The sequence below is a fragment of the Balaenoptera physalus genome (assembly GCF_965194825.1).
Source record: "Balaenoptera physalus genome assembly, chromosome: 5".
Classification (NCBI taxonomy): domain Eukaryota; kingdom Metazoa; phylum Chordata; class Mammalia; order Artiodactyla; family Balaenopteridae; genus Balaenoptera; species Balaenoptera physalus.
Window position 1 is genome coordinate 129,127,401 of NC_138884.1, and position 18,753 is coordinate 129,146,153.

General features: G+C 39.9%; 1 protein-coding gene across 2 annotated transcripts in view; it reads right to left on the reverse strand.

Annotated features, from left to right (window-relative positions):
• Nucleotides 1-18,214, reverse strand: part of PDE5A (phosphodiesterase 5A) — a 163,167-nt gene extending 144,953 nt beyond the window's left edge. The window contains exon 1 of one of the 2 annotated variants that reach the window (XM_082462811.1): nucleotides 182-18,214. In XM_082462811.1, the coding sequence (XP_082318937.1) occupies nucleotides 182-303 (122 nt within the window). In that variant the 5' untranslated portion in view covers nucleotides 304-18,214. The remainder of the gene's footprint in view (nucleotides 1-181) is intronic. The other variant, XM_082462815.1, reaches the window with a different exon arrangement.
• Between the last annotated feature and the right edge of the window lie 539 nt (nucleotides 18,215-18,753).

An 18,753-nucleotide genomic window follows, 5' to 3' on the forward strand; every position in this document is an offset into this window, starting at 1 on the left:
ACTCGCCTTAAAGTCGAGGTCTCTACACCGTAACAGGATCATGGCCCTACTTCAAAAGCAAAGGGCCTGAGAGTGGAGACGGTTTAATGGTTAACGAAGGGGAAAATTCAATAGGGGAGAGAGATCAGCCCCAGGTCACGCTCCATGCCCCGGCAGGGTCTTCCGTGGGTCCTCTTCTTACCTGGTGCCTTTCCTAACAAAGTAAGAGAAGATAAAGTCCCAGTGATCGTCCAGCCACGCTTCGACCGAGTCCTGGTCCCACTGCTGCTGCGGCCGCGCGGAGCCGGGGCCGCTCCGCTCCATGATCAGCGCGGCGCGTCTCTGCAGCTTGCTGGTGCTGGTTTTCCACCCCAGCTGGGGTCCCTCCCCTGGAGGAGCTGGACTCTGCCTCTAGACCCTCCCCGTTCGCCCTGCTCCAGTCCGGCCGGCTTTCGGCGAAGCTGCTCAGGCACCGGGCCACCCTCCTGCCGCACCCCGCCTCTCCCGGTCCTCACTGCTCCCAGGTGTGGCGGGGTGCAGCAGCCCCGCGCTTTCCCTGGGGTCTGGCTGAGACTGGCTCTCGCAGTCTCTCGAGTCCCAAGATTCCGAGGCGGCCGCGGCGGTGACTGGCGAGCTCTCCGGAAGCCTAGTGGCCAGGACTAGAAGGAAGCCAAGGCGGCCGCTGGGGTGCGCTGTGTGCCGAGCCGGCTCCAGAGGAGCGCGCAAAGGTGACTTTGGGTGTGTTCGCTGGGCGTCCCACTCTAGGAAGGGGAAGGTTGCGCTGCGGAGAACCATCCCAAGCCCAGAGAGCGGTAGCTGGGGTTAGTTTCGCCCGAAAATGAGAGGTGGTGGTAGCCCGGGCACTTTTCCTCAGGCCTGGGAGAACAATGACTGTCCCGCCTCGCTTTCCACCAGCCCAGCGCGTGGGTCTGGGAGGAGCGGGGACGCACCTTCCTCGGAGCTCAGCCAGCGCAGTGGCTCAAAGCGCCCCAGCCAAGGACCACTCACTCCTGGGTAAGGAGAGTTGGGGCGCAATAGATTTGCAGGTCCTGGTGGGTAACTTCCAACAAAGCCATTCCCGTGATTTAATGTTAATAATAACAACAATAATAATTATAAATTAAGTGCCTTCTCATCAAAGGCTTAATTTGCATTAAGCCCCTTTTCCTGACTGGAAAAACAAAAAGGTAGATTGAAATATAATAATCACGATGGTTTGTGTATGAAGTCAGAAAACAAGGGCGTCTCCGTACAATTAGGTTAACTTGAGAGTAAGGGCACTACCCAGGTACCAGAGCAGCCAGTTAACCCAATTTTAAGTTAATTCATTTATACTGAACTGGAATTAATACACACACACCATGAAAAAAGTATCTGTTTAAAAGGGCTCAGTCTTACTACCCTGTTTTGTCCAATCCCTATCATGCTTTACAAACAAGAATTGGTGTCTTCGTTTGCTTTACCCTCATCCCCATCTCCCTGCAGTTTTAGTGTGGTATTTTGCCATGACCTAATTTTTTTGGCAAAATTAAACTGGAGCTGTGTTTCACAACGTGCGAATGACACCATTAGCAGTGATATACCAAAAGTGATTTAGCCCACATACTTTTAACAAACTCCTTTCAAAATATTCTTGGCAAGAATGTAAGACATTACTCACCACATAGAAACACATCATTAAACAGATAATATGAGAACTTAAAAAAATGTCTTCCAATCCCCCAATGCAATGGTTTATACTTCCTGCATTAAATAATTGTCCTTTTGTAACTTCAGTTTCTTTGAAACTTCATTGTTGTATGCAAGTAGCCACAAACCAATAAAAACCAAGCAAAGGAGTAGAGTATGAAGTAATGCATAATAAATTATATCATATTTTAAAATGAGAGTTCTCTTCTAATTTGTTACTGTGATAGTGATTACAGTGCTCATGAACAAAAGTGTTCAGTTTTTCCTTGTGGAAAGCCATGCGTTTCTCCTCTCAAGAGGTCAATTATAATTTAAAACTCTACGTCCTACTAAAGATGGAGTGAATTTTTGGCTTGAATTGCTTGCCTTGGCTGGTTACCATGATTAAATAAACAGGCATTATCCAAATGTCCATTTTCTCTCCTAACTTCAAAGGGTTAAATTATCAGAAACCAAGAAGGCTTCCGAAAAGTTTGTGCAAGACAAACAATCTGTGGACTCTCCCATCATGAGTCTCATTTCTGTGTGGTGTAGATGTTGGGTTGAGGGTTACTGTGAAGGCCTGTTAACCTGAGTGAGTATATCTCAAGGGATGGGGGATGAGGCATTTCAAAATGTTCTAGTCTCCAGAAAACTCAGATAAAACAATACCTCTTGTGACTTTAAAGTACTTAAAGTTAAGCACATTTTGAACTGGCCTCACCCTGGCCTTTTGTTCTCCAGCTCCATTTATTCTTTATCCCAATTTGCTCCATTATTTTATGTATGTTCTAACTTTTTGGTATGGATTGCTCTAACCATCTCAAATCTTGTTTTAGAATAAGTTGAAGAATGAGTAAATAATAAACATTACTAGGAAATAACTTGGAAAATGATGTGAGTGCTACTTACAACAAACAAACATTCAATGACTTAACAGAAAGCCCTCCAATGTATTCCCATTGAATAAAACCCAAACTCTCTAACATGCTTACAAGGTTCTGCATGATTTTTACTGACCTCTACTGCTAAAGGTTTTATTCAAACAACTAGAAAAAACAAACAAAACCATGGATGATCAAATTCCTTTTCCAAAAAAGAGAACACAAATTATAAAAGTCATGACATCTTTCCTGCCTTGTTTTTTTTCAAATACCACGTAATATCTTCTGTTTCCTTGCAGCAAACCTATATATTCCAGGCTTGAAAAAACTGAGTAAATACATTTGCACATATAATGGGATCTAGGTTTCTCATCGTTGAACGGGAAGCCTAGAAGGTACATTGTGGTGTTGAAGTGGAATTGGAGGTTAAAAATTAAATGTGTGTGGGTGTGTGTGTGTGCATGTGTCATGTGGGGAAATCCCACATGACAAGGAAATGCAGGCAGCTTTTAAGAGCTGTGGGCAGCCTCCAGCTGACTGCCTACAAGGAGCTCTATCCAAAAAGAAAAATGTATTCCTCACTCTTATAACGGCAAGGAACTGAATGCCACCACCAACTGGAGTGAGCACAGAAGCAGATATTTCCCCAGTCAAGCTTCAGATGAGACCATGATCCCAGCCAATAAATTGATTGCAGCCTTGTGAGATGCTAAGCAGAAGACATCTTCATAATTGACATCTTAATAACACTGAGTCCTAGAATCTATTAACATAGTATATCCATTTATTCTGATCTTTTAAATTTCTCCCAGCAGTGTCTTATAGTTTTTAGTGTACATGTCTTGCACATATTTTAATAAACTTATCTCAGTATATATTCCACTGTCACTGAGAGATACTAGAAGCAATGACATTCATGTGACAATGAGTACACTTAGTCCCAGATTTTGGTTTCTAAATACCATTCTTCACTTTAAAAGAAACCAGGAGTCTTTGGAGAAAAGATTCCACGTTTGTGACAGGGAAAATACAAAATATGCCTGGAAAATCTTGTTTTGACAGAAAATAAGAAAGACTTAAAAATGATACCAACATATCAGAACAGAGGACATATATGAAAGGGGTTTCCAATGTACAAGTCTGAAGCAATTGGAATATCAAAATATATATTGATAGCAACAAATTTTAAACCATTGACTAAAATAAGAAACTGTGATTGCATACTGATATAAATAAATAACTAGATAAGCAAATAAATAGAAGAGAAAGGAATGTTCCTTACAGTAGAACGCCAACTAATAAATATAAAAGGAATCAAATAATTAAAAAATTATTAATGGTTGCTAAAACTAATGAATGAGACTGTGATGATGGGTGGGATATCTACATAGCTTAAAGTACCTCCTCACATGAGAATCAATATTGTCAAAATGACTATACTACCCAAAGCAATCTACAGATTCAATGCAATCCCTATCAAATTACCAATAGCATTTTTCACAGAATTAGAACAAAAAATTTTACAATTTGTATGGAAACACAAAAGACCCCAAATAGCCAAAGTAATCTTGAGAAAGAAAAACAGAGCTGGAGGAATCAGACTCCCTGACTTCAGACTATACTACAATGCTACAGTACTCAAAACAGTGTGGTACTGGCACAAAGACAGAAATATAGATCAGTGGAACAGGATAGAAAGTCCAGCAATAAACCCACACACCCATGGTCACCTAATCTATGACAAAGGAGGCAAGAATATACAATGGAGAAAAGACAGTCACTTCAAAAAGTGGTGCTGGGAAAACTGGACAGCTACATGTAAAAGAATGAAAGTAGGACACTCCCTAACACCATAAAAAAAATAAACTGAAAGTGGATTAAAGATCTAAATGTAAGGCCAGATACTATAAAACTCTTAGAGAAAAACATAGGCAGAACACTCTTTGACATAAATTGCAGCAAGATCTCCTAGACTAATGAAAATAAAAACAAAATTAATTAAACTAATTAAACTCAAAAGCTTTTGAACAGCAAAGGAAAGCTTTTGAACAGCAAAGGAAACCATAAACAAGACAAAAAGACAACCCTCAGAATGGGAGAAAATATTTGCAAACAAAGTGACTGACAAGGGATTGATCTCCAAAATACACAAACAGCTCATGCAGCTCAGTATCACAAAAACAAACAACCCAATCCAAAAATGGGTGGAAGACCTAAACAGACATTTCTCCAAAGAAGACATACAGATGGCTAACAAACACATGAAAAGATGCTCAACGTTACTAATCATTAGAGAAATGCAAATCAAAACTACAGTGAGGTATCACTTCACACCAGTTAGAATGGCCATCATCAAAAAGTCTACACACAAATGCTGGAGAGGGTGTGGAGAAAAGGGAACCCTCCTACACTGTTGGTGGGGATGTAAATTGGTACAACCATTATGGAGAACAGAATGGAGGTTCCTTAAAAAACTAAAAACAGAGCTACCATATGATCCAGCAATCCCACTCCTGGGCATATATCTGGAGAAAACCATAATTTGAAAAGATACATGCACCCCAGTGTTCAGTGCAGCACTATTTACAATAGCCAGGACATGGAAGCAACCTAAATACCCATAGACAGAGGAATGGATAAAGATGTGGTACGTATATACAATGGAATATAACTCAGCCACAAAAAAGAACAAAATATAATGTCATTTGCAGCAACATGGATGGACCTAGAGTTTGTCATATTGAGTGAAGTAAGTCAGACTTCTAGAGAAAGACAAATATCATATGATATCACTTATATGTGGAATCTAAAAAAATACGGCACAAATGAACTTATCTACAAAACAGAAATAGAGTCACAGATATATAAAACAAACTTATGGTTACCAGGGGTAAGGGAGGAGGGATAAACTGGGAGATTGGGATTGACATATACACACTACTATATATAAAATAGATAACTAATAAGGACCTACTGTATAGCACAGGGAACTCTGCTTAATGACCTATATGGGAAAAGAATCTTAAAAAGAGTGCATATATATATATATATATAAAACTGATTCACTTTGCTGTACAGCAGAAACTAACACAACATTGTAAATCAATTACACTCCAATAAAAAATAAGTAAAATAAAATAAAATAAAATGAAAGTATCTCCTCACAGGTTTCTTATTACTTACCGTGGGAAAATAGTATCTTTACAACAAAGAGACCATGTGGATGCCTCTCTAACCAAATGATTCGATTTATTATCACTTATACTGGGACAAACCAACAGTATACACCTTTTAATAGAATATACTGAGAAGGACACAACGTTACTTCTGTGTCATTACTGCCAAAAACATGAATCTAATCATGAGGATGAGATTGAGGGATTTACATAAAACACACCTAGATTGAGAAATTCTACAAAATAACTGGCCTGTATGCTTCAAAGATTTCAAGGTCAAGAAAGACAAAGACTGAGGAGCTCTTCATTATTTATTGCTATGCAATGATATTACCACAACATTAGTGGCTTAAAGCAACACACATTCGTTACCTCTGTTTCTGTGAATTAGGAGTCTAGGTTGGTGGAGCTGGATCCTCTGCTCAGAGGTGCCTCACAAGGCAGCCAAGGTGTCAGCCAGAGCTTCAGTCTCATCTGAGGCTCAACTGGAGAAGGATTCTCATCTAAGATCGCTCAGGATGTTGGCAGAATTCAATTTCTTGTGATTGTAGAACTGAGAAATTCTTTTTCTTGCTGGGTTCTGGCTGAAGACCTTTACAGGTTATTGGTTGGAGGCCAATCTCTGCTTCTCAAAGCCACTGTCAGTGCCTTGCCACACGGATTTTCCCAACATGGCTAGTTGCTTCCTCAAAGCCAGCAAGGGAGGCAGCCTCCAACAAGATGGGCAGTATAAGCTTATAATAATGTAATCAAACAGTCACATACGCATAATCACATAAATACATACATACCTTTGCCATATTCTATTTGTTGGAAATGTGGACCAAAAAAAGTTCCCTGCCATTTCAGTAAACAATGAATGTTGCCTGCCATCAAGCCGTCAGCCACTGCAGCTGCCTCAACAGTGTGCCCAGAGGGGAATACAGGCTGGAGAAAAGCAGGATACTGGCCCTAGATATTGTTAGTTAAGATGCATAACAAAGGAACAATTTCTGTGAGCCCAGACTCTTGCATCTTCCCATAAATAGAAAAGCACTAAAAATCATTAAGATGAAATGTCTGGGTTTTGTGGGTTGTTTTGGGGTATTTTTGTTTTAATTTTAAGTTTATTTAATTTTATTTATTTTTGGTTGCATTAGGTCTTCGTTGCTGCGCACGGACTTTCTCTAGTTGCGTCGTGCGGGGGCTACTCTTTCGTTGTGGTGTGCGGGCTTCTCATTGCGGTGGCTTCTCTTGTTGTGGAGCATGGGCTCTAGGCACACAGGCTTCAGTAGTTGTGGCACACAGGCTCCGTAGTTGTGGCTCGCAGACTCTATAGCGCAGGCTCAGTAGTTGTGGCACACGGGCTTAGTTGCTCCGTGGCATGTGGGATCTTCCCGGACTAGGGCTCGAACCCATGTCCCCTGCATTGGCAGGTGGATTCTTAACCACTGCGCCACCAGGGAAGTCCCTGGGTTTTGTTTTTTGTTGTTGTTGTTTTTGTGTGTGTATGTGATTAGTTAGCAGTAGTCTTTTGATGCTCGACTACATGGTTTTTTTGTTGTTGTTGTTGTTTTGTTTTGTTTCCCAGCAGAACCTCCTCTATGTCCTGGTTCCTCCCTTACGTCTATGGAATAGTTCCTCAGAGCTGTTTGAGAGGATGTATCCTGGGATATAGTCCTCAGTAAGGCCACCAAATAAAACATAATTCTCAACTTTCAGGCTGTACATTTTTTTCAGTTGAAAGAAGCAAGTTAAGGTTTTGCCCTCACATAAGGGGAGGGGATCATACCAGGGTGTAAACAGCAGGATGAGGGGGTCATGGAGGCCACCTCAGGAATCCAACTAGAATAATATTGTATAATAAAGCACAGTGATTGGGACATAGGATGTGTTCAGTAGATATTTGCTGGGTCAATTTAAAAAGAAATGTGGGCTTTTTCTTAGAGTACTTTGGCAGTACTTTTGCTTATTGTATGTATGTAAATATGTCAGCAGTTGATCTCTGGGGAAGGGTTATTTCTTTTAGTGGTCTTTAGAAGTGGTCTTTAGAATAAGCTTAATAAGACCAGCTTATTCTTAGCAGCACTAGGCTCATGTGATATAGCAGTTTTCTGAGGACAGTGTTGGAGCACATGTTTCAAGTTGTTGCACAGTAGGGCTCAGCCTAATATTTTAAATGCGTGAATTTAAATCAGACCATAATTCTCAATTTCAAAGACAGAGCCAACCGATGAATAATAAAACTGTGTCATAGTGCAGTGTCATGATTCCAATCAGTACACAGCATTTTCCCCTCATATCAAACATAGGGTTTTCTACCTAAGTCTCTTGAAGCAGCCAAGAATTCACTTTGATATACAAAGGCTGATGCACGTGAAAAGACATTACACAGAGGATGGCAAGCAGCTGTTCTTCATATCAAGGAAGGTCACACATAGAGGAAATGGACTTACTTACATTAAAACAGGAGAGATTTTGGACAGATACTAGACACACTTTCCTGACAGAGGGATGCAGCACAGATGGATTCATGATGAAAAACAACTGTGGACTTTTTCCCTAGAGGGGAACCTTGAGGTTCCTCGCTGCCCTTTCACCTGCAGATGGAGAATATGTTAAAAAAGAGGAATGATGTCGTTTTAATTGATATATAATATTAACCATTCACAGAAACATGAAATAACCTAAAAAACCTACATCCAGAACAAATCTATATTCTTTTCATCCACTTTCCTACTAAAGAAAAGATTTCCTTCTCTAGAGAAAATATCCTGTGCTAGTCAGAATGACTAAAAATAAAATAATTAGTTTAGAAAGAAATAGCAAGGAGTGAAACACTTTTAAGTTAACTGCATCCAGGTGTGACACACTTAACTAAAAACCAGTTTAAAAGTAGGTCATTTAAAATAAACTCTTTGAAGGTTAAAGGAACAAAAATGTGTATTTTTACAAGAAAACCAAGAGATACAGGTTTGTTGATCTTGATTCTAGCCTAGAGAATCATTTGTCTTTCCTTTATAAGTTATAGACAAAAATTTTTTAGTTGATGCTCAGTCTCATTTAAAAAATCTCAGATGGCTGCATAGACACCATTGTGAAGCCTGCCTCCTTCCAAAAATATAAGGAAAAGTGTGATTTAATTATTATGCCAGAGAAAAAGAAAGAACCTCATGACTGGAGATAACATTCATCTTTTAGGAGTAACTTTTGGATAAACTTCTTTGACTCAATTCTTTGAAAACAAAAATCAACATTTTACAATTTAGTAAAATCAATTAAAACTCAAACAAGACTGCCAAATTAGCGATACTTAAGGTGTGCAAAAATTTTCACTCCACTTTGATACATGCCTTGAAAATACTCCATTTTTTAAATAAACAAAGGTTGTACAGAGATCTAGATGAAGCTAGAAGTTCAGTCTTTATATTGATAGATATAGTCACAGTGACTCAATTTTCCCATTCCTTTCTTATAGGGAAATGAAAAATATATTTAAAGGTGATAACATGCAGTCATAATATCTGGAAGTTCTAGGATAAAATTTCCAGCTATGCTTACATAAAATGTTGTCTTTAAATAATAGCACTTCCAAGAAGAGTAATCAGTAAATCAGTCGAAAGAAGGAAATACTCCACAGAACAGGCCCCAATTCCTTCAGTTTATTTGTTTTCATTCTTCTCTGTCAATGAAATCACTGAGGTGGTGCATATATTAGAAGTATTGTGCAAGCTATTCCAGCATGAGAGTAAAGCCTGCAAAATTTCTTTCATATTAGGCCTGGGAACCTGAAAAACATATCAATAATGTCTTAAAACTCTAGAATTGATCAATGCAAGTGATTTTCTCTTTGCAATAGTTACCTTGGAAGGCCATGTGTTGTTTTTTTAAATATTTATTTATTTATTTATCTTTGGCTGCATTGGGTCTTCGTTCCTGCGCGCGGGCTTTCTCTAGTTGCAGTGATCGGGGGCTACTCTTCCTTGTGGTGCATGGGTTTCTCATTGAGGTGGTTTCTCTTGTTGCAGAGCACAGGCTCTAGGTGCATGGGCTTCAGTTGTTGTGACATGCAGGCTCAGTAGTTGTGGCTCGCGGGGTCTAGAGCACAGGCTCAGTAGTTGTGGCGCACGGGCTTAGTTGCTCCGCGGCATGTGGGATCTTCCCGGACCAGGGCTCGAACCCGTGTCCCCTGCATTGGCAGGCGGATTCTTAACCACTGTGCCACCAGGGAAGCCCGGCCATATGTTTTTATAAACTGTGTTGCCATTGCTCAAAACATTTTGGGAAATTCCTCTTTGAATGCTTTCAGAGTCTGCATTAGACTTTTTGCATCTCTTCAGTAGTGACATTATTTTGGTGTTTTTATTTTATGCTGAGAGTGAATTTGTTTCTTTGTATATTTTAAATAGCCAAAATTACTTCACCTATGATCTGGTGGGAAACATTTTTTTTGTTTTTTGGTAAAATAAGAAATGTTTATAAAGTAATGGCACTGATTTTTGTAGTCTGGATTGGAAATTTATATAACCCTGTTTGCCAGCTGTGTGACTGCCCAATGCCTCAGTTTCCTTATCTGTAACAGTAGTAACAATGGCTCACATAGACTTGTTCTATTATGGGATATAATAAATATACTTTAGTACTCAGAGTGCCCAGCACACAGTTAGAGCTCAGTAGTTCTTACCTGGAGAATAGCTACATGAAGGGATTTCTAGCCCTTTCCTTTCTATTAAACTCCTCACTCCATCTATTCAAATCCAGCACATCTTTCAAAACTGACTCCAAATCTATTCTCTGAAGTCACCTTTTTGGTGTAAAAAATTCATTTCATAATTTTCTCTTTTTCCAACCAATCATGGAGTCCTGAAGATTGATCTTACATCATGACTCTTAAATCCGTCCCCTTTTCTCCAGCCCACTTCCTGTCTTCTATCCTTGAAACCATGCATTCTCCATGTTGCAGGCAGAGTGATCTTTCCAAAGTGTAAGCCTGATGGAGTCACTTCCCTCTCAAAACATTTTAGTGTTTCCCCATTATCCTCTGGATAGAGGACAGTCTTCTCAGTGGGACATATAAAGCCATTTGTGATCTGAACCTGGTGTATTCTAGAAGCATCAGTGCCACATTTCTTTAAATGTAGCATATTCTCACTTTCCCAGGACTTTGCAAGAGGCTGAAGTTTGCTCTCTTTGGCTTCTGGGTAACTCCTACTGTTTCCTCTGGATTTAATTTAGAGATTAAGTTCTCCAGGAAACTCACACTCCCAGGCCCTCTACGGGTCCCACTTCCCACCCAAGGCTCATTTAGGTATACCTCTTAAGTAATCTCATAACACTGCTCAACCATTGCCCTGTATTGTAATCCTCTACTTGAAATTTATTTCCACATCAAGACATGAGCTTCTGGAGGGCAGGCCCTGTGTCTTATTCATGCTAGTCTTAGTTGAACACCTCTAGGACCTTGTGTTCATATTTATATCCCTAGGAACATAATAGGGCTCAGTAATCATTTATTGAATGAATGAATAATGTTTCTGATGTATTATTTACTGCGCTTGTAACTCATTAACGATTTTTATTGTTATTAAGATAAAATAAATCTCCCAAATGTGGGCTTTCACACCTGCCCTCTCTGACTTGAAAAAACCCAGAGTTGCATAGCTCAACCTCTCACCTAATGTGGATCTTTGCTCACGTATCACCTCAGAAGGGTCTTCTGAGTAAGTAAATAGGACACACGATCAGACCATTGTCAAACACAGCTATATTTTTCTTGATACACTTATCTACTCTGACAATATATTCTATATTTATTATTTGTTTGTTTATTCCTGATGTCTGTAAGCTCCGTAACGTTGAGTTTGTTTTATTCACCACTGGGTCCCAGCTCCCACAATACTGTCTGGCACATGCTGGTTGCTTAATGTCAAGTAAAGTATTGAATACCAGATTATAAGGTCCTTGAGAACAGTATATTGTGTATGCTCCACATCATAACCTAAAATATTATAGTATGTAATTGATAAATATATGTACATGTATTTGCTGTAGTCACCTAAAAAAAGTAACAGGGTGCCTCTTGAAGCAGGCAATACCTGTAGGTAAACTTTGAGGGGGGGAAATTAAAAATTAAGTGAACACTTCCAACCTGTGAGAAAGGAGGCAACAGTTTCTTTGAATCAGATCTTCTGCTAAGAATCACGTGATGTTTTGTCTTTAGCTATGTACATGTGGTATAGGAAGGTTTCCCTTGTTTGAAGGGGGAATGACAGTTGAAACAAAAGGCTGCCATGCCCTAGGACCCCTTGAGTATAGAAGGTCCCTAGGATGGAGTTAATTTGTATAAGGAATTTGGAACATGTGGAAGAGAGGAACTAAAACATGTATCCTTATTACCTGTGATTTAGCATTGGGAGGCGGCTGGGGGAGGCGGGACTTGGGCGGGTGCAGTGTGCCAAGCTGGATCAGGATGTCCCTGATCTAGGTACAAAGGCAGAGAAGAGCAATGGTTCCCCCTGAGGAAAAATCATCTGCAAAAGGGGCAGAGGTGGATTTATCCCAAAGTTACAGAAGCTTCCAGGATCATTCATTTACAGGACCCCTTCTGAGTCTCTGAGCGAGTCCCTAGCAATGTGACCACATCATTGCAACTATTTAACTGCTGACTGATTAAGACAACTGACTCTTTCCACCCAAAATTCCTCCTCGGACTTCTTCAGTAATATCACTGGAGTGGCTGAAGGCGTCTTGGGGATCCAGCTAAGAGGAAGTTCATAAGTATACATTTAGTTTGGTTTAAGGGGGTATCTTTATCTGGTTCAAAGTCAATTCTTTTTATTGTTAAGTTTTTGCTAGCTGCCCTGCTGTAGGAATGAATTATAAGAATATTCCTACCACCCATTCTTCAGAATCACCTAATCTCAGGACAAGAAGGGTCAGACATCCTGTTGAAATATGAATGTGTCTTACACCACTTGTCGCTAGAAGTATGTGGACAGTTCAGGAGAAAAAAGCTCTTTCTGACTTGGGGAATCTGGAAAACTGTGATGAGACTTAGTTTAAAATGAAACTGTATTATGTTTTAAAATTACTGGATAGCAAAAAATTCTGGAAGGTATAGAAGAAGAATGCTACTTTACTAGTCTTTGCTGAAAAAGGTATTAACTATTTGATTCCGATGATAAACCAAACAGAAAAGGATGTAGAGTATGATTTTAAGGCCTTCACCTGATACTCTACCATTCCCTGCCTTCCATCAAGAAAAAAAATTTTTTTTTAAATAGAACCTCATGATGGAAGGGGACATAGTATCTGACATTGCTAGTCTCTTGGGGTACAAATGCACTGCATCCCAAGCCTCAGCATGCTAGCACACACAGACTAACATGTTGCTACCCACCCTGTGTAAGAACGATTTGCCAAGAATATTTCAATGGTGGGATTCCAGTTGGAGGGGAGTCTAACTGGAGGGGATATTGAAGCACCAGAAATTGAGGGTATGTAGGGAATGAAATTCTAGCGCAAACCAAAGAACACTGTTCTATATGAACACAGATTAACACTGCAAGAATGAAAGGTACAATAATAGGAAATACAAATGTAGGTAATGAAGGGCTTATATGATTCTCTCCTCTTGGTCATTCCTATGTTCTCAAGAACACACTCCTATATAACTCTAGCACAGTGCTTGAAAGCCTTAAAACAAGTATTTGAGGATTAAGAGACTCATTGGATATGCTGGATATCTTCTGTTTGTTCCTCCAGGTCCTACTCTGTTCCCCAGAAAGCTGACCTATAAGGACCATATAAGCAAGTTCCTTTGGAGCCAAGAATATACACTGGAGAAAAGACAGTCTCTTCAATAAGTGGTGCTGGGAAAACTGGACAGTTACATGTAAAAGAATGAAATTAGAACATTCTCTGACACCATATACAAAAATAAACTCAAAATGGATCAAAGACCTAAATGTAAGACAGGATACTATAAAACTCCTAGAGGAAAACATAGGCAGGACACTCTTTGACATAAATTGCAGCAGTATCTTTTTGGATCCATCTCCTAGAGTAATGGAAATAAAAACAAAAATAAACAAATGGGATGTAATTAAACTTAAAAGCTTTTGCACAGCAAAGGAAACCATAAACAAAACGAAAAGACAACTTACAGAATGGGAAAAAATATTTGCAAATGATGCAACCAACAAGGAATTAATTTCCAAAATATACAGACAGCTCACACAGCTCAATATCAAAAAAAAAAAACAACCCAATCAAACAGTGGGCAGAAGGCCTAAATAGACATTTCTCCAAAGAAGACATACAGATGGCCAACAGGCACATGAAAGCATGCTCAACATCGCTAATTATTAGAGAAATGCAAATCAAAAGTACAATGAGGTATCACTTCACTCCAGGCAGAATGGTCATCATCAAAAAAGTCTACAAACAATAAATGCTGGAGAGAGTGTGGAGAAAAAGGAACCCTCCTACACTGTTTGTGGGAATGTAAATTGGTATAGCCACTATGGAGAACAGTATGGAGTTTCCTTTCAAAACTAACAATAGAGTTACCATATGATCCTGCAATCTCACTCCTGGGCATATATCTGGAGAAAACTATAATCCAAAAATATACATGTACCCCAATGTTCATTGCAGCACTATTTACAATAGCCAAGACATGGAAACTACCTAAATGTCCATCGACAGATGAATGGATAAAGAAGATGTGGTACATATATACAGTGGAATATTAGCCATAAAAAAGAATGAAATAATGCCATTTGCAGCAAGATGGATGGACCTAGAGATTATCATACTAACTGAAATAAGTCAGACAGAGAAAGACAAATATATGCTATCAATTATATGTGGATTCTAAAAAAAAAGAAAAAGGTACAAATGAACTTATTTACAAAACAGAAATAGACCCACAGACATAGAAAACAAACGGATGGTTACCAAAGGGGAAAGGGGGAGGGAGGGATAAATTAGGAATTTGGGATTAACATATACACATTACTGTATATAAAAGAGATAACCAACAAGGACCTACTGTATAGCACAGGGAACTATACTCAATATTTTATAATAACCTATAAGGGAAAAGAATCTGAAGAAAGTATATATATATATATGTGTGTGTGTGTGTGTGTATATATATATATACACACACGCATATATATAAAACTGACTCACTTTGCTGTATACCTGAAACACAACATTGTAAATCAACTATACTTCAATTTAAAAAATAATATGAATATGACTGTATTGATATTAATAATATATGTGATTAAAGTATAATATAAATTTGTGTATTTATAAATTTGTAAATTTTCTCATTTTACTAGATTTTAGCAGGATTAAAAATAAACAAGCTCTTTTGCCCTCTGGCTATTGGTTGCCTTGGTTTATAGGGAGCATCAGAAAGAGATGGCAGGCCTGGAGGAAAATGAGCTCAGAATCTTTAATAACCTGATATGGTAAACTAAACATGATATCAATTTTTTTTGCTATTTCTCTCATGGAAGGGTGGAGTCTGATTCTCCTCTCCCCTTTAATCAGGGCTGGCCTAAGTAGCCTGCTTGAACAATTGAATGCAGTGGCAGTGACATTTTGAGACTTCTGAGGCTATGGCATCACAAGAAGCCTTGAAGCCCCCACTACCTAGGTCTCTTGGAGCACTCACTCTTGGAGCTCTGTGCTGTCTTGTAAGAAGTCAACTACCCTGAGACTTCCCTGCTGGAGGGAGCCACAGGGAGAGACCGAGGAGAGAGAGACATGCTGGCCATCCCCTAGCTGTTCCAGCCCTCCGAGGCAGACGTGTGAGTGAAGACAATATCTTGGAGGATATCGCAATCCCAGCAGATATATCATGGAGAAGAACCAAGGAACCCAGCCAACAACCGTACTGAGGCCCCAGATATATGACCCCTGTCAAGCTGTCTCAAACATCTCCAGCTGTTCAAACCACCCCAGCCGAGACTCCAGGCTTTTGTGAAGCAAAAATAATCCATCTCTGCTGTGCCCTTGCCAGAGTTAGTGACCCACAAAATTGTGAGCACAATGCGTGATTATTGTTTCACAGCAATAAGTAACCAAACACCTGGTAACCTCCCAGCTGGGTCAGCCCTGGTTGGCTGTGTCCCTCTGCCAAAGTCCCTTACAGACAACCCTCTCCATAGAACTACGTCTGCCTTACAGCCTGTGGGAGCTAACGGCTCCCTGCCATATCTAGCTGTACTATCCTTTGTTACTGCCTTTTAAAAACCTTCTCCACCTTTCAAAAAAAAAGTCACTTAATTAAATTCGCCGAGTGTCATCTGTTTTCTGTCAGGATCTTGGCTTATATACCAGACCTGATATACAGGTCTCAAGATTTATTAAAGAGCAGGGGAGAAAGCTACAGTCTATGTAAGAGGTTCAAAATTATGCTTTGGAAAGCCAGAGACAAACTAGCAAAACAGTATGTGTGTATAGTCATATCAGGTAATTAGTACGTTACCCTTAATGAAATACTTTAGAATACTTTAGAAGAGACTAGGTTTTTAATGCCATCCTTTATGTTCTCTGGATTCAGTGAGTCTTACCCATTCTTTTGCTTTGTGAGGAAAGTGGTCATTTTCTGGCATACTGTCTTATTTTATTTAACAAACAGTTATGTCGCACTTTCTATATTTAAGGCGCTCTGGAACAATATACAAATAATAATTCATTTGATCCTCCTAATAACCCTATCAGCCATTTTACAAATGAAGACACTGGGGCATGTAGAGATTATATTACTGGTTCAAGGGCTCACAGCTAGTAAGTGGCAGAGCTAGGCTAGTACTTGAAGCCACACAGTTCAGCTAGAGGGTGTACACTCTTTACCACTGTGTTATGCTGTGAAGTCTTGCCAGGAAAGACTTAGGAAACGGGAGAAATGAGTCACCCTGCTCTGCTGTGTGATTAGGGTCAGTGAGTGCCGGTACCACCTCTTCTCACAGGTGTCAGAGATGATGGACAGTGAAAAAGAGAAAGAGGGTGGGAGCTCCTCAGTGGACAGACACTGGAGAGGGCAAGTGTACTAGTTATCTGTTGCTGTGTAACAAGGTGCCTCAAAATGTAGTGGCTTAAAGCAACAATAATAAGTTTTTATGTCTCATGGTTTCTGTGGGTCAGGAATTCAGATGGGGTACAGCAGGGTTGCTAATCCACTACACCTGGAGTCTCAGGTGGAAGACGTGCAGGCTGGGGTTGGAACCATGTGAAGGCTCGTTCACTCCTACGCGGGCCTAGCTGGGTCTGTAGCCTGGAAAACCCTTCACAGCCCCTTACCCTCTTTCCGATTCCAGGAGTGCTTAGAGGAAAGGTTACCCACAAAATGAAATGTGGTTTTACCTGTAGGAGTTACTATTTTAGAGAATCTGGCTTGCGTGATTATTTACAATTGTTTCAGTCAGGATCTCTGAAGAAAATAGAGGGTAAACTCAAACTGATTAAAAGGATTATTATTTTTTAAAAAATTTTTTTTAAATTTATTTTTGGCTGCGTTGGGTCTTCATTGCTGCGCACAGACTTTCTCTAGTTGTGGCGAGCGGAGGCTACTCTTCATTGCAGTGCGCGGGCTTCTCACTGCCGTGGTTTCTCTTGTTGCAGAGCACGGGCTCTAGGCAGGTGAGCTTCAGTAGTTGTGGCACGCAGGCTCAGTAGTTGTGGTTCGCGGGTTCTAGAGTGCTGGCTCAGTAGCTGTGGCACACAGGCTTAGTAGCTCTGCGGCACGTGAGATCTTCCTGGACCAGGTCTTGAACCCGTGTCCCTTGCATTGGCAGGTGGATTCTTAACCACTGCGACACAAGGGAAGTCCCTTATTTTTATTTTTATTTTATTTTTTTAACATCTTTATTGGAGTATAATTGCTTTACAATGGTGTGTTAGTTTCTGCTGTATAACAAAGTGAATCAGCTATACATATACATATATCCCCGTATCTCCTCCCTCTTGAGTCTCCCTCCCACCCTCCCTATCCCACCACTCTAGGGGGTCACAAAGCATGGAGCTGATGTCCCTGTGCTATGTGGCTGCTTCCCACTAGCTATCTATTTTACCTTTGGTAATATATATAAGTCCATGCCACTTTCTCACTTCATCCCAGCTTGCCCATGCCCCTCCCCGTGTCCTCAAGTCCATTCACTATGTCTGTGTCTTATTCCTGTCCTGCCCCATGGCTCTTCAGAACCTTTTTTTTTTTTTTTACATTCCATATATATGTGTTAGTATACGGTATTGATTTTCCTCTTTCTTACTTCACTCTGTATGACAGTCTCTAGGTCCATCCACCTCACTACAAATAACTCAGTTTTGTTTCTTTTTATTGCTGAGTAATAATCCATGGTATATATGTGCCACATCTTCTTTATCGATTCATCTGTCGATGGACACTTAGGTTCCTTCCATGTCCTGGCTATTGTAAATAGAGCTGCAATGAACATTGTGGTACATGACTCTTTTTAAATTATGGTTTTCTCAGGGTAATGCCCAGTAGTGGGATTACTGGGTCATATGGTAACTGTATTTTTAGTTTTCTAAGGAACCTCCATGCTGTTCTCCACAGTGGCTATATCAATTTACATTCCCACCAACAGTGCAAGAGGGTTCCCTTTTCTCCACACCCTTTCCAGAATTTATTGTTTGTAGATTTTTTGATGATGGCCATTCAGACTGGTGTGAGATGATACCTCACTGTAGTTTTGATTTGCATTTCTCTAATGATTAACAATGTTGAGCATCCTTTCATGTGTTTGTTGGCAATCTGTATATCTTCTTTGGAGAATTGTCTATTTAGGTCTTCTGCCCATTTTTGGATTGGGTTGTTTGTTTTTATGATATTGAGCTACATGAGCTGTTTGTAAATTTTGGAGATTAATCCTTTGTCAGTTGCTTCATTTGCAAATATTTTCTCCCATTCTGAGGGTTGTCTTTTCGTCTTGTTTATGGTTTCCTTTGCTGTGCAAAAGCTTTGAAGTTTCATTAGGTCCCATTTGTTTATTTTTGTTTTTATTTCCATTTCCCTAGGAGGTGGG